The 13,797-nt window shown below is 60.6% G+C and overlaps 1 protein-coding gene across 1 annotated transcript; it reads left to right on the top strand.

Moving 5' to 3' along the window:
* The first annotated feature begins 4,807 nt into the window (after positions 1–4,807).
* On the top strand, positions 4,808–12,176 carry SPDEF (SAM pointed domain containing ETS transcription factor). The gene is made up of 6 exons (XM_065698273.1): positions 4,808–4,831; positions 8,636–9,088; positions 9,582–9,779; positions 9,857–9,904; positions 10,326–10,466; positions 10,555–12,176. Exons 2-6 carry the CDS (start codon positions 8,662–8,664, stop codon positions 10,731–10,733), a joined length of 993 nt encoding a protein of 330 aa, XP_065554345.1. The 5' UTR covers positions 4,808–4,831; positions 8,636–8,661; the 3' UTR covers positions 10,734–12,176.
* The last annotated feature ends 1,621 nt before the right edge of the window (positions 12,177–13,797 follow it).

Here is a 13,797-nt window from a genome sequence, read left to right as displayed (position 1 = left end):
GGCTGGGCTGAAGGAGTGAGGATGCGGCAACGCAGAGCCAAACCTCGGAGCCTCCCTCTGCTGCGGGGTGTGAGGAGCCTTTGTGCTCACACCTCCGTGCTCAGCCAAGGGGTGGCTCTGGGACCTCCAGCACCACCAGCACAGAGCGGACACTGGCCCCTGTGCTCCAGGATGGAGCTGGGTTCTCCACCACCGCCTGCAAGCACCCTCAAGGGCTGCCCTGTCACGTAGGTGACACCATTTGGGTCGTGGGGCCATTTACTCTGCTGTAGTCTGGTTGGTTGGGTTTTCTTGCTCAGGTCTCCCTGCCACAGCTGGGAATACCGGGAATGCCAGGAGCACCTCGCGCAGCATCAGAGCCCAGCTCTTTATCAGGGTGGGCCCTGCAGGCGGGTGCCAGCAGCAATAATCGTGGCTGTTTGCGTCAAGCATACAAGCATCCCCTGTAAACGGGGTTTATGGCAGCATCTGGAAGATGGGAAGCCAAGCAAAGGTAGCCAGGGGAGGTAATAAAGAGGAGCGGCCCTGCTTGGCCCCGGGGCTGCTCAGGAAAAGGGTGTATGTGGGGTGAGGAGGAGTTTAAGGAGATTCAGTTGTCTCTGCTTTGGAGCGGTCTTAGTGATGCAAGAGCTCCGAGCACGATCGTGGTGGATCTGCACAAACAAAAAGGGTGCTGGCTTCTCTGTGCATGCCTCTGAGCTCCTTCCCTTGCACTCCCTGGCCCTTTGGTTACCTTCAGGGCTGCAGGGACCTCTTCCCCTCCCAGGTTCCCTCCAAGGGTAGAGGAGGTCTTGACCCTACTGGAAATACCCAGTCCTGGGATGCCCAAGCAGCATCTCCCTCCCTTTCCCCATGGTGGTGCCTGCTCACACCCCTTATGTGGAGGCATTTGGGGGGGACACAAGGGGAGCACGAGCGGCTCACGTGGATGCCAGTGTTGTGCTTCCTGCTGTGCGCTCCGGTTTGGTGGCACTGCAGAAGCCAGCTGTGGGGCTGGGACCAAAGGGTGCTGCTCTGCACTGACACCGCTCACCAGCGCATCTCCAAAACTCACCTGCAAAACCCCAGCCTTCGCAGCGCTTCCTGGGCAGCAGGACCCATGGGTTGACCGGTGAGCCGGGCAGAAGTGAGGGGACCCCTCGGAGGGTGGGCTCTGAGCAAAGCACGAGGGAGCTGGGATAGGAAACGTGGCTGCTTCCCACCTCCTGCCCTTTATGGGGAAAGAGGAGCCTGCGGGCAGTGGGTGAGAGATGCCTGAGGCTCCCTGGCCTCTGCCTGCTCCGGGCTCTGCCCCTCTGTATGTGCATTAGCTTGAACCAGCACGAGGGGGATGAACCCTCTTGGTGCGAGCTGGGAGGAAGCGAACTGCTGTCAGCAAACAGCGAGTGAAGAGCGATTAAGATTATGGGTGGCAGGAGGGGAGTGAGCAGCCACCTCTTCCCACCGGGACCTGCCTCCTCCGTGGTGGATCTCAGGCTTTCCTTCACCCTTGGCAGGGATTCCCTGCGTCCTGGTGCCTTCCCAGTAGTGGGAAACTGGTCATTTGTAGGCTGGTTTCTGCCTCGGTCTCAGCCCAGCGCAGGGAGCATCCCCAGAGCTCTTGCAGGTGTGAGGACAGGGGCGATGGTGTTGGAGAGGTGGAAACCTAAAGGATGCTCGGTCCAGTGGCAGCCCGGGAGCATCCGTCCTCATCACACTGCTGAGCGCTGCGGGTCCGGCTCCCATGGGTTCACAGCTGCAGAGCAGGACTGAGCTGGGGGATGCGTTAAAGGCATCCAAACCGTTTCCCTATTTCCAGTCTCGTTGGGCTGCAGGAAAGCCTGGGAGCGGGGTCCATCTGCTCTATGAGCATCACCCAGACGCGCAGATGCGGGATGCAGGACGAGGCCTCTCAGAGGGACCCGAGCTTATGGCTTTGCTTCGCATGGAGACCACGGCTGTCCCCAAGTGCTGTGGGGGAACCAAAGCAGAGGAAACGCTGCTGCTGCCGGGGAGCAGGAAACACCCCTCAGGTCGGACACAAACAGGGCTCAGATCATCTCTGTGGTTTCTGCAGTGACATCAAGCGCCTTCAATAGTTTTATTATCTATGACATGGCTGCTGATCTATTATTCTTGCGATGGAGCCAGAGATTGGCCGCAGGCAAGCGGGCAGAGAGGTTCTTCCAGGCTGATTCACGAGTCCTTTCTCCATCCCTTCCCTTGGGCTGCGTTCCCAAGCGTTGAGGTTTCAGCCATGGCAAAAGGCACCGGAATTGGGTTGTCAGGGAAGACAAGGGAAAAGCGTTGAAAGCTGCGCACACGGAGCAGAACATCCAGGCTGTATTTCCCCTCTTTTGTTGTTTCTCAGGTGTCGCAACCTGTCTTTGCCTGGTTTGCATAGGCAAGCATGTGCCGAGCCACCGATTGCGAAAGGCAGTGGTGAGAGCATCGCACGGCCGGTGACGCCAGGCGGCTGCAGCCACCAAACCTGCTCTGGGGAGGAAAGCAGAGATCTCACTTTTGGGCCTGGTTTTGCTGCTCTCCCCGAGCACAGCAAAGCAAATGTTGTTTGCCTTTAATCTCTTTTGCTTATCGGAATCTGCGGTGCTGCTGATAAGAGGAGCAGGGAAAGCTTTTCCAGACCCAGATGTGAGTTTGGCTTCCAGACGGACCAGGATGAGCGGGGTCCAGGATGCTCCAAAGCAGGGACCCAGCGCCAGGTACTTCCACCGCATCCCCTCTGCTCGGCGGCCTCCTGCTTGCACCCAGTGTCCCCGATCGCGCTCACTCCTGCATTGCTGGCTCCTTTGGGTGACTGTTTTGGTGTTTGCTCTGGTAACGAGTAGTAATGAAACCAAATACACAAGGGAGAGCTGGGGGTGATGTCACAGCAGGAGGTGCAAACTGTAACCTGCTCAGCAAACTGCTGCTGCGGGAAGGTGCGGGATGGCCGCAGTGATTTCCTACCATGGCTTGTGTGTGGTTCATACATGGCTTCACTCTGTACCTTAAGTTTCCACAGCCAAGATGCCTGCGTTTCTCTGCTATGATAAAGGCACCCGCGCTTGGAGGGCTACAGTCTCATCTCTGGAGCTGTGCTGGGATGCTTCCGCCCCCAGTTCCTGCATGGGGATGCTGAGCTGGGAGACGGGAGCAGGTTTGGGCACGGTGCCCGCTGTCCCCAGCTTCCTGCGGTGGCTCTGGCCGGGACCTGGCAGCCCTCAGGAGCTTTGCAATGGCTGCAGGAGCAGGCAGAGCTGCATCGTGCTTGTGGTACCTGCTCTGAAGCAGAGGGGCGATGCCTCCAGGGGTGCAGGGGGGGACCGCGCTGTGGCTGCTGCGAGGAGCAGCACGGAGGGCAGCGGGCGGCTGGGCCCGCTCCTGGCTGCGGCACATCCCCATCTCCTGTGCCTGCCCCATGGCAGAGCCTGGGGCTCCCTCCCCACCGCTGCTGCCCCCCGTATCCTCCCAACCCACATCCCCCCCACCCCGAGCTGCCACGTGTTCTGGGCCTGGCCGTGTTTACCAAAACAGGGCAGAAAAGCTCCCCCCGGGTGCAGGAGCCCGAATCCGGGGGCAACTTTTTCCCCACCGATAAGATAACATTGAGGCAATTCAGCAGGGACAGAAGCTGCTGGTCCTGGCGATAGCGCGGCGAAGCCAACGCACGGGGCAGCCGTGACACCGGGGTCACCTCCTGCCGGGGCTGTTTCCATCCGGGCACACGGTGCTGCTGGGCTGCGTGGTGCTGAGCCCGGCTGTGACGGCCGCAGGGACACGGTGACGTGGGTCTGACCCCGGTTGCACCATGGGTGTTTGTGGCCGGGGTTTTGTCTGGTGTCGGGTTTGGTGTCGGCAGCGCTACGTGCACGGGAGACCCGGCTGAGCTGCTCCGCTCTCTTCGTGTGTTAAAGAGAGACAATAAATACCAGCTCCGTGTCTGTCCTGGTCAAAACAGCTTTTTCCTGCTTATTCCAGTGCAGACAACCCAAGCCTGGAGCACTGCACATTCTGACCGTGCCCCCGGTACCTTGTGCTGCTCCCAGGCAGCAGCAACGTGGACCCTTTGGATACCCTCGGGGTATCCGTGCTGTGAGGGGTGGTTGGGTTGGTGTGAGGGGCTCCTGCTGGCCCTGACAGCCCCGAGCATCCTCACTCGCAGTCCCTATCACAAGCCCCTTGCACTTGCATAGGGGACGCTCCTGGCCCTGAACCACTCCAGCCTGTGCTGGGGGAGCGGTGTCATGCGGCAGGGTCCAGACAGGGGCTCTAATGCATCCAAAAGGTCTCTGTGCTGCAGGGTCTGGCTGCAGGAGGAGCTTTTGGTCTCGCCCCATGATGCGTCCCCATCTCTTAGGTGGGTGTCCCAGATGAGGATGGGAAGGGGTTAATGATGCCCAGGTTTACCCCACTCCACTCCTTGGGCCCATTTGGGTCTGAGCCCCGTGCCTTGATGCACCCATTAAGGGTTAACCCCAGCTTAGGCTATTCAAACACCAGCACCCAGCTTGTTTGTTCAGGTAAATAAGGAAGGAATTGGATATAATGGGCAAAGGAGGCATTTGCTGAGCTGAGCACCTTGTGTTCACTGCCGGCTTCCCCTCGCATGCTTTGCCTGGCTTCACCCACCCAGCACCCTCGGAGCCGCTCGGGGTGCCCTGTCCCTATCCCTGTGCCCTGTCCCCATCCTGCAGCGGGGCTACAGGGACAGCGCTGAGCAGGGCCGGGTGCTGCTGGCTGCCCTCCCTGCCGGTGCTGGGGCACCCTGCTTTGGGCCATGCGTGCGGAGCACCACGGGGATGGCTCTTCCCACCCTGCGCTGGGACCTCTGCGGTTTCTGAGCCTCGAGGTAAGCCCTGTGCTGTGCTGAGACCTTCCCCCCTTCCTGGGGGTCCTACAGCCCTTTAGGTGCCAAGGCTGGGTGGATGTGGTGCCACCCCATGTGTGCCACCCTGCACCTCTGAGTGCCATTAGGGCTAAACAGGGACAGGTTGTCCCCCAGCACGAGGTTCCTGCTGCTTCCTGGCATGGCATCACCTGGAATGAAATGGGATTTGTCAATTGGAACCCCCTCCTGCTCAGGCACCAATGGTGCAATGAAGCAAGAGCCCCTGTGGCCAGCTCACCCGGTACCCACAGGGACACTGAGCATCCCGCAAGCCCCTCTGCCTGGCAGGGAGCAGGGGACAATGTGCTTTGGGGCACTGTGCTCCGTACAGAGCATCGCGGGTTCTGGGCAGCTCAGGGGGTGTCTCTATGCTTTGAACCCCTTTACAAGACCTGCACGAGCTCAGCATTGCTTCCCTGCTGGGTGGTTTTTTTTCTCCGTGCTAAAGGCACATTGGCTCTGGGTTTGATTTTTGTGGTTCTGCTCGGTTAGTGAAACACAAACGCCGCTCAGGTGCCAAATCCCCCACAATATGGGCTTTCTCATGGGCAAGAGCCTGGCGGGGAGGAAGGTGCTGCTATAAATAGGAGCTTGCTGGCCCTGCATGGGGACACCAAGCTCTGCTGCTCCCCTTGGGGACACAGAGCACCGGGGCTCCGCTCAGTTCTGTCCCGTTCCTCCCCCTGCTCCTGCTTTCCTCCCTGCACCGATGGCGAGGGCAGCCTGACCCAGGGTGAGGAGACCCGTGGGGACGCTTGGTCCCTGCACCAGCATCCATGCAGGTAACGGCAGGAGGAGCTGGGGGGACACTGGTGGTGTTGGAGATGGCTGGGTGAGGAGATGGAGGTGCAGTGCCCATGGGATGGGCTGCATCCCTCCTGCGGTACCTCCAGTGTGAGCCCCAGGCTCGCCCTGGCCCCTGTCATTGCCAGAGATAGATCCAAGCCCCTGCCCTGGCTGAGGGCAGGTTTTGGCCTCCTTCTACCCAGAGATAAAGGGGGCTGCGTGATTTGGACCTGGCCAAGCACCATGAGGCTGGTGGGTGGATGGGATGCACTGGCAGCACCCCAAACTGTCAGCAGCTTCTCAGCACCCGGGTCCTTGATGCAGCCCTGGCTCATGCAGGGACCCCAGGTCCCTTCACCTGCTTAATGTTGGCCCCACGACACGGCTCGTGTCTTGCCCTGGCCAGCAGCTGTCTGGCAGAGGCAATGGGCTCCATCGTCTCTCCGTGCCCCTTGGTGCTTGCATCGCCCTCCTTGGGGCCCAGGGAGGTGGCTGGCGCCAGAGGTGCTGAGTCAGACCAGAGAGCAGGGGCAAAGCACCCAGATCGCAGCCGCTCTTTGGGCAAAAGAGGATTCCTGGGTCCATGGGGTCCCTGCCTGCTCCTGCCTTGCTGTGCTGAGGGATGTGGGGCAGGCGGAGCTGAAGGGATGGGTTAAAGGCAAACCCCACTGTCCACGGCGCTGCTTCAAGCAGTCCGGGGCAGCTCTGCATCCCTCATGTGCCCAGTTCCTCCCCGGACAGCAAAGCCACATCCCTGTCCCCATCCTCAGTGTGGGAGCTGGAGGTGACCCCGGAGCCTGGTCCTGTCCCACCACCCGGCGGCTCTTTGGGAAGGGCTTTGGAAGCACTTGGGAGACATCCTGAGTGCCGGGGGCCAGCCCTGCCCCATCTCGGCTGTGGCACAACCTGTTTAACCGCGGATTTAATTCTCATTAACGGGGTCATTGTTTGAGGGTGGCGGTTGGGCCCATTTCTTATTTATTTAATTCCTCTTGCTCCCAAGGGCTAATCCCAGCTCTGCTCCGTCACCGGCGCCGGGTCACTGCCTCCAGCAATGGGTTGTGTTTGCCAGGAGAGCTGGGGATGACACAGGAGATCATTGTCCTCATCCTCAGACCCCTCAGCTGCGGCATCCACCGCTTCCCCAAGCATTCCCTGGAATGGGGCTGAGTCCCTGCGGCCCTGTGGGGCTGAGCCATGACCTGGACCCCTGGGGAGAGCAGGAGCCCTGTCCCAGCCTCAGGTTTTTGGCTTGAAATGAATGTGTTGGAGCTGTTTGGGCCGAGCTCTTGCAGTACCCTTTGGGGCTCAGGAATGGCAGGACCCTTCCAGCTGTGTCCTTAGCGGCAGAGCTTTGCTGTGGGGATGGAGAAACCCCTTGGGTACTCAATGGCTCCATCCTCGTTTGGGATCTGCTCCTCCTCTGCCCTGAGCCAGATCCTGCCCATGGCAGGGTGCAAGCGTTGCAAGAACCAACTCTGTTACCACTTCCCCTCTTGCCCGGAGGAGCAGGATGAGCCCGGGGCTGCGCTGGTTCGGCTTTGCTGCAGGGAGGCTCTGGTGCAGAGCCCGTGCTCGCCATCGGAGCATGAACGGGCCAGAAAGTGCTTGCCGGGGCTGATGCAACGACCAAAGAGCCTCGTTCAGCTCGGGCAGGGCACGGCAGGGTTTCTGCGGGTCCATGTGGGTCCGTGCCCCCTGTGAGCCCGGGGCTGCCCCTCCGGCCTCTGCTTTTCCAGGGAGCAACCCCACGGGAGAAGGGGTGGGGGGGGAAGCGGCTTCTGAGAGCAAACAGGTCCCACCCCGCCTGCGTGCACAGCGGCACAAAGTCAAACAAGGGCCCCCGCCCTGGGCGTGCAGCACCGGCTGCGCGGTGGCTGCTCGGCCCCAGGGATCGGGTCCTTCTGGTCCCAGCCGGGATGGGGAGAGGATGGGAACGGGGCCGTCATCCTGCCCTGCGCCCGGGGCGGCTCCGCAGCCCCGCTGCTCCACGGCAAAGGATGCAGCAGGACCGCAGAGCATCCCGCAGACACTGGGGACAAGACCCCCATCCTCTCCCCACCGAGCCCCAGTGCTGTACATCGGGCTGGAGCTGCACAAGCTGTTACCGCTTCTCTTTTGTGCCGGGAGCAGTATGGGGCTGGATTTAGCGCTGATCTTCTAAAGCTCTTCCTTTAATCCAGAGCGAATCAAGGAGAGGTTTGGAAGCCAGCGCCATCTCTCAGGGTAACTGCTCGGGTGGCGGGGGCAGCTGGGTGCTGTGCACACCCCTTGGGCCCATGGGCAGCCTCTCCCCTGGCACCCGCTTTCTCTTCCCAAAGCCTCGGGGTGTCTCGTGGGGAACTTTCTCCATGGATGGAGCTGCTCCCTGGTGTTGCTAAGGAAATTCAGCAGGCTCATCCTCTCCTCCGTGGCCTCCAGGCCTCCCGCGTGCTGGAGACAGATGGAGATGGGCTGATTTGGGGTGGTTTTTCTTGCAGGAGAATGAAAGGAAAGGTCTCATCTGGGGCTGTCGGGGAGCTGGATTTGGGTGCTGTTGTGCAGGGGCATCCTTAGGTTAAAGCAACAAGTCATGCTTTCCATGCACAGAAACGTTCCTGTATGGTTTGGGCATCCTCTGATGCTCACGGGCTGCCCAAGCGGATCCTCAGAGCCCCTGCAAGGCGCAGGGCACGGGGCTGGGACTGAATTGCTGCCAACCCAGTGTGGAATTCATAGGGAGAGCCTAAGAGCCCGCGGTGGTTGGGACCTGCTTCTCCCTGCTGTCTGCTGCAGCAGTGTCCTCCCCAGTCAGGACAGCCCCCAGCCCCATGGCTGATCCCGAAGCCTGCATTCATCCAGGGGCTTGCAGGGAGCCGTGGGTCTCTTTGGATGCTTTTTCCCCTCTAACAGGCTTAGTTCCTCCCTTTGTGCCTGGCTGCTGGGCAGAGCGCAGGAGCCGGTGCCGGGCTGAGCATCTCCTCTCCTCCTCTCCAGCAGGATCGGAGCCGGTGCTGAGCTCAGCAATGGGCAGCGCCAGCCCCGCGCTGAGCGCTCTGCCCCCCGGCCGCCTCGCCTGGCCGGACACTGCCCCACGGGACCCCCATAACCGGAGCTGGGGCTGCCCGAGCCCCCCCACAACCCCTCACCAGCCCCTGCCCGCTGTGTGCCTGCACTACTTCGACATGATTTACTCCGAGGACATCACCTGGAGCACCAAGGACCTGGGGGAGCCATCCCAAAGCGGTGCCCAGGGTGGCCAAGGGGAGGCACAGAAGGAGCCGGAGCAATGTCCCATCATTGACAGCCAGGGCTTGGGGCTGGGGGCCGAGGGGGACCTGCAGGCCAGCCTGCCCCTGGAGGAGCACTCTCTGGAGCAGGTACAGAGCATGGTGGTGGGTGAAGTGCTGAAGGACATTGAGACGGCCTGCAAGCTGCTCAACATCGCTGCAGGTCAGTGTCCCCACAGCCATGGGGTGGTAGCGATGGAGGGATGTGCCGGGGCAGGAGCTAAAGCCATGGGCAGAGCCCAGTGCTGGGTGCAGGGTAACAGCGTGACCGAGCCGTGCCATAGAGCCAGGAGCTGCAGGGACACGGCAACCTCCTGCTGAGCCCTTCCCCTCTCTGGAGCTGGGGGTCCCTTCCCCTCCCAGGGCATTGATGTGAGGCTGAAAGGCACCTCCATATCTGCACCTTGGGGATGTGCATGTAGTGAGGAGCAGGCAGTGGGACTTGGATTATCCATTTCGCCCTCCCGTTTTCCCTGGACATTAGGAATGGGCAGAGGAGGGTGTGGGGCTGGGGACAGCCTGGAGGCAGCTGGCATTACCTGAGCTAGGGGTAGGGTTGGGTGCAAAGGGAACAGGACAGCCCAGGTCCAAGTCCCCTGGGGTACTGCTGCCATTGGGCATCACTGAGATCCTCCTTGGGGTGTTACTGCCTCCAGACCCTGTGGACTGGAGCCCCGGCAACGTGCAGAAGTGGATCCTATGGACGGAGCACCAGTACCGGCTGCCGCAGATCGGGAAGTCCTTCCAGGAGCTGTCGGGAAAGGACCTGTGTGCCATGTCCGAGGAGCAGTTCTGCCAGCGCTCACCCGCCTGCGGGGACATCCTGCATGCACACCTCGACATCTGGAAGTCCGGTGGGTGCTGGGGACCGGGCGGATGGGCGATGCTGTCAGTGGGAGATGCTCCTCTGATGCCTGCTCCTGCCTTCCAGCTGCCTGGATGAAGGAAAAAGCTACCCCGGGAGATGGGAGATACTGCGGTGAGTTGTGTGCGGGCTCAGCTCCATCGGCCTCGCTGCTGCATCGGATAAGTCTGGGGTGTTTGGGAGCTCGCTCCCTGCTTAATTGCCATTATCTGGTGCTCGAGCAGCTGCAGCAGCAGCATCCCTGTGGCCACACTCCCTCTGCCCCACAGCAGCCCCTGCAAGGTGCAGCCAAGGGGAAATGACCGCAAGACTCCTGCACCCTGTGAGTCCCTATGGGGCTGTGCCAGGGCAGGATGGAGCTGTTTTGCCAGCTCCAAGGTGGGGAGGAGAAAGCGGTGCTTCCAGACCCAGCCTCCAGAGATGGACGAGCATTGAGCTGAGGTTTTCCAGATGAGGACTCCTGCAGGTCCCCAGGACGGTGCAGAGCAGCGCGGTTTCTCTCCTCCCTCATCTCACCCATCCCTCTCCACTGCAGGAGGTGATGCTGCCTGGGCAGACAGCGAGGTGGACTCATCCTGTACTGGCCAACCCATCCACCTCTGGCAGTTCCTCAAAGAGCTGCTGCTGAAACCCCACAACTACGGCCGCTTCATCCGCTGGCTCAACAAGGAGAAGGGTGGGTGCTCCGTCAGCCCCACGGTGGGTGCTGGAGGGTCAGGGGGTGCAGACAAGGCTGTAACCTCCAGGCCTTGTTTCTCTCCCAGGCATCTTCAAGATCGAGGACTCGGCACAAGTAGCGCGCCTGTGGGGCATCCGCAAGAACCGCCCGGCCATGAACTACGACAAACTGAGCCGCTCCATCCGGCAGTATTACAAGAAAGGCATCATCCGGAAGCCCGACATCTCCCAGCGCCTGGTCTACCAGTTCGTGCACCCGGTCTGAGCGGAGGCACCCGCGCCCCGGCAGGGACAGGGGACCCTCGCTGCCTCCCCCTGCCTCCCAGCCACAGAAACCATCTGCCAGCGCCAAGGACCGGGGTGCTGAGGGGCTCCATCCCGCTGCCAATGGACCACGGGACTCCTGTCACCACCCAGCCTTGGAGAGGAGGGATGAGCCCCCAGCTAAGGGATAAGCACCAGGGTGGGGTTGATGGGGGTGAGATAAAGGCAGATAAATCTGCGCCTGTCACGGGGCTCCCCACACCCTTGGTGCCCTTTGGCAGGGATTGATGGAGGGAGAGGAGCTGGAGGACAGAGGAGTCTCTTGCCCTGGCACATTGTCCCCTTACCCTACAGCCCCAGGGCATTGCCAGGACACAGGGGCCAAGCTGGACACATCAAGATCCCCACGAGCATCAGGACCATACTCCCCTCCGATGGGAGCCTGTCCCCATCTCACCACCAGCCCAGTTGTGGGACCAGCTGCCCTCGGTGCCCATTAGGAGTGACCCCGTGCGCTGCAGTGGGGCTGCTCTGGATTGACCCCTAACAAAGCATCTCCTGGCCCTCAGCTCTGTTCAGGATGGGGGGGTTCTGCCCTTTGCTGCACCTCAGCTGTAAGGAAAGGGGCTGCCTGCATTTTGTGCTCACAGTGGCCAGGCTTGTCCCTCCCTCCTCCCTTCCCTCCTGGGTGCTGGCTACAGGTGGCATCGCCCCAGCCATTGTTTGGGGAGGACAAAGCTGGGACAATGGCACCTGAAGGGACGAGGGCACCTGCGGCTGCCCTTGGCTGTGCCCATGCGGGAGCAGCCTGGCACCAGCTGGACCCAGGGATGCTGGGAGAGGGGTGGCTGTGCCCTGGGGACCACAGGCATCCCCTCAGATGGGCCCATCCTCCCTTTGCTTCCCGGCTCTGTTTGCCCCTCTGCAGGGATCTGGGGCATTTTGCAAAGGGAGCAGCTGTAGAAGGCGAGTGCAGGGCTGTCCACTATGGGCATCCCTGCAGTAGCGGGGTGGTCCCCTGAGTTGGGACCGCATCCTTGGGCATGGGGTCACCCAGAGCCTCCCAAAGCCCCCAGGTCCTTGGCCTTGGCACAGAGCTCTTCCCTTGATTTGGATTTGGTTTTTGGACTGCCTGATTCCAGAGTTCTGGAAAAGGGAGGTGGCAGATTTGCCACTTCCCTCTGGACACTAAATCAGAAACGCAACCCCGCAAGCCTGGAATGGGACAGAAACCCGGGGGTTGTTAAACTGCACAGTACCCCACAGCCTGAGTTACCTGGCGATGTCGGTCTTTTATATTACATCTTTATTTGTTTATTTGCTTTCTGGTTCGGGCTGGTGGCAAGTTGTGGTTTAGGTTCAGATGATGCAGGGTGATGGGCCCCGGGCACCACGGGATGCCCTGTGGGAGCTTTAAAAGCAGAAAAACCCCTTTTTCTTGGTATTTTGGTTTTAATTTATCGTAGCTGCCTGTGATGGCTCCTGCCCTTTGGGGTTTGTTCCGCCTGTTTCATACTGCTCCCATGGCAGAGAAGCAGCCACGCTTCCTCCAGCCCTGCAAGCATCCCAGCTGGAGGGCACTGAAGGAGCAGGGGAAGGAGGAAAACTGCCTTGGCCTCTGGAAAAATGGGGGGGGAGATAAGGGAAAGGGGGGAAGATGTGTCTTGTGATTTCCTGTGTGCGACCGATGCTCCTGCAGCGGTGCGGGAAGCACCGGGAGGATGCGCTGATGGTGCTGGTGCCCCAGATCTCGGGTCTCCGTCACAGGTCCCTTGGCTGCGTGTCACTGTGAGGAAGGTGGGCAGGAAGGGGGAGAGCTGGGGCCGGACGGGGAGGGTGAACACGGGGATGTGGGGAGCTGACGCAGCGGATCCTCTGCAGCAGGACTGGGTTTCTCACCAGACCGCTTGCAGCTCCAGCCCTTAAACAAGGGGAAATAAATCCCTTTTCTCTGCCCCCTCGCCATCAACAGCCGAGCAAGTGCCCCCATAACCCCATAATCCCGGTCTCACCGCCCTGTCCCCCTTGTCCATAGCCCTGTCCTGGTCATTATTCCCCAAGGTTTCAGGACTCAGTAAGGAGCCCAAGAGGCTCTGTCACCTCTGTCAGCACCGACTCGCTGTGCCAGGGCTCCCCAGTCTCCCCCTGCCCGGGTTGTGCTGGGCTGGGGGGTGATGCTGGGACCAACCCCAGAAACTGCTTTATCCCCAGTTACCCCATGGCTTTCACAAGGTTTTACCCCACGCATCACCAGGGGAGTCCCCAAAGGCAGCGGCTGCTCCTCCCCTTCTCAGCCCCCCAGCACTACCTCCGAGCCCGCTTCCCACTGCACCCCAAACCCTCAGTGTGGGGGTGTCCCTGCGACTGGGGGGTCCATAACCCCAACAGCCTCCACCATGGGGGCAAGACTGGCACAGGGAGGCACACAAGGACCCAGACCCGAAGGATGCTGACAGAGCTCAGTTGTTTTCGCTTGCTGCTTTTCGTTGTTGTATCCACGGTACTACAATCACGAGATATATATATATTATATATATACTTCTTAAATTACACCATCACTGTACAAAAAACCGGGGTGCATTGCTGAGACAGGAGGTTGGTTGGGTTTTGTCTGACTGTTTTGTGTGGTTTCTGCTTTCTTGCATACCTGGCAGGGGCGAGGGGCGGCGTGGCTCCTGCCCGCCGTGCCCAGCACATGGAGCATCTCCTGCCTCCTGAGAACACTTGATCCCTGGGGCCAAGAAATTCACAAAGCAACAGAGAGGGCAGGAGAGGAGCAGGAGGAGTGAGCGGGGAGATGAGGGCGTTGATGCTGGATGGAATAGGGAAAACAAAGAGGTGATCTGTAGGGAATTGCTCGGGATAGCAAACATGCCTGGGGAGAGGGGTTGGGGTGACCGTGCTGGGTGGCAGCACCCCTGGGTGCTGAGGGGCTCCTATCCATGCCATGGCCGGTTGCAGAACCCAAGTGCAGGAGGGTGAGAGCCCTCTGGGGAGTAGCAAAGGGCAAAGCTTGCATCCGTTCCCCTTTTTGGCATGTCTCGTTTCCAACCATCTTCACCAGG

This window comes from Lathamus discolor, chromosome 19, assembly GCF_037157495.1.
Source record: "Lathamus discolor isolate bLatDis1 chromosome 19, bLatDis1.hap1, whole genome shotgun sequence".
NCBI lineage: Eukaryota > Metazoa > Chordata > Aves > Psittaciformes > Psittacidae > Lathamus > Lathamus discolor.
The sequence above is the reverse complement of the archived record's forward strand: the minus strand, read 5'-3'. Positions and strand labels throughout refer to the sequence as shown.

What these genes read in the sequence shown, in the direction of transcription:
- SPDEF (XM_065698273.1), top strand. Translation starts at nt 8,662, where the DNA reads ATGGGCAGCGCCAGCCCCGCGCTGAGCGCTCTGCCCCCCGGCCGCCTC. An exon ending in GCTGCTCAACATCGCTGCAG is followed by an intron (nt 9,089 to 9,581) that starts GTCAGTGTCCCC and finishes TACTGCCTCCAG; the next exon opens with ACCCTGTGGACTGGAGCCCC. An exon ending in GGGAGATGGGAGATACTGCG is followed by an intron (nt 9,905 to 10,325) that starts GTGAGTTGTGTG and finishes TCTCCACTGCAG; the next exon opens with GAGGTGATGCTGCCTGGGCA.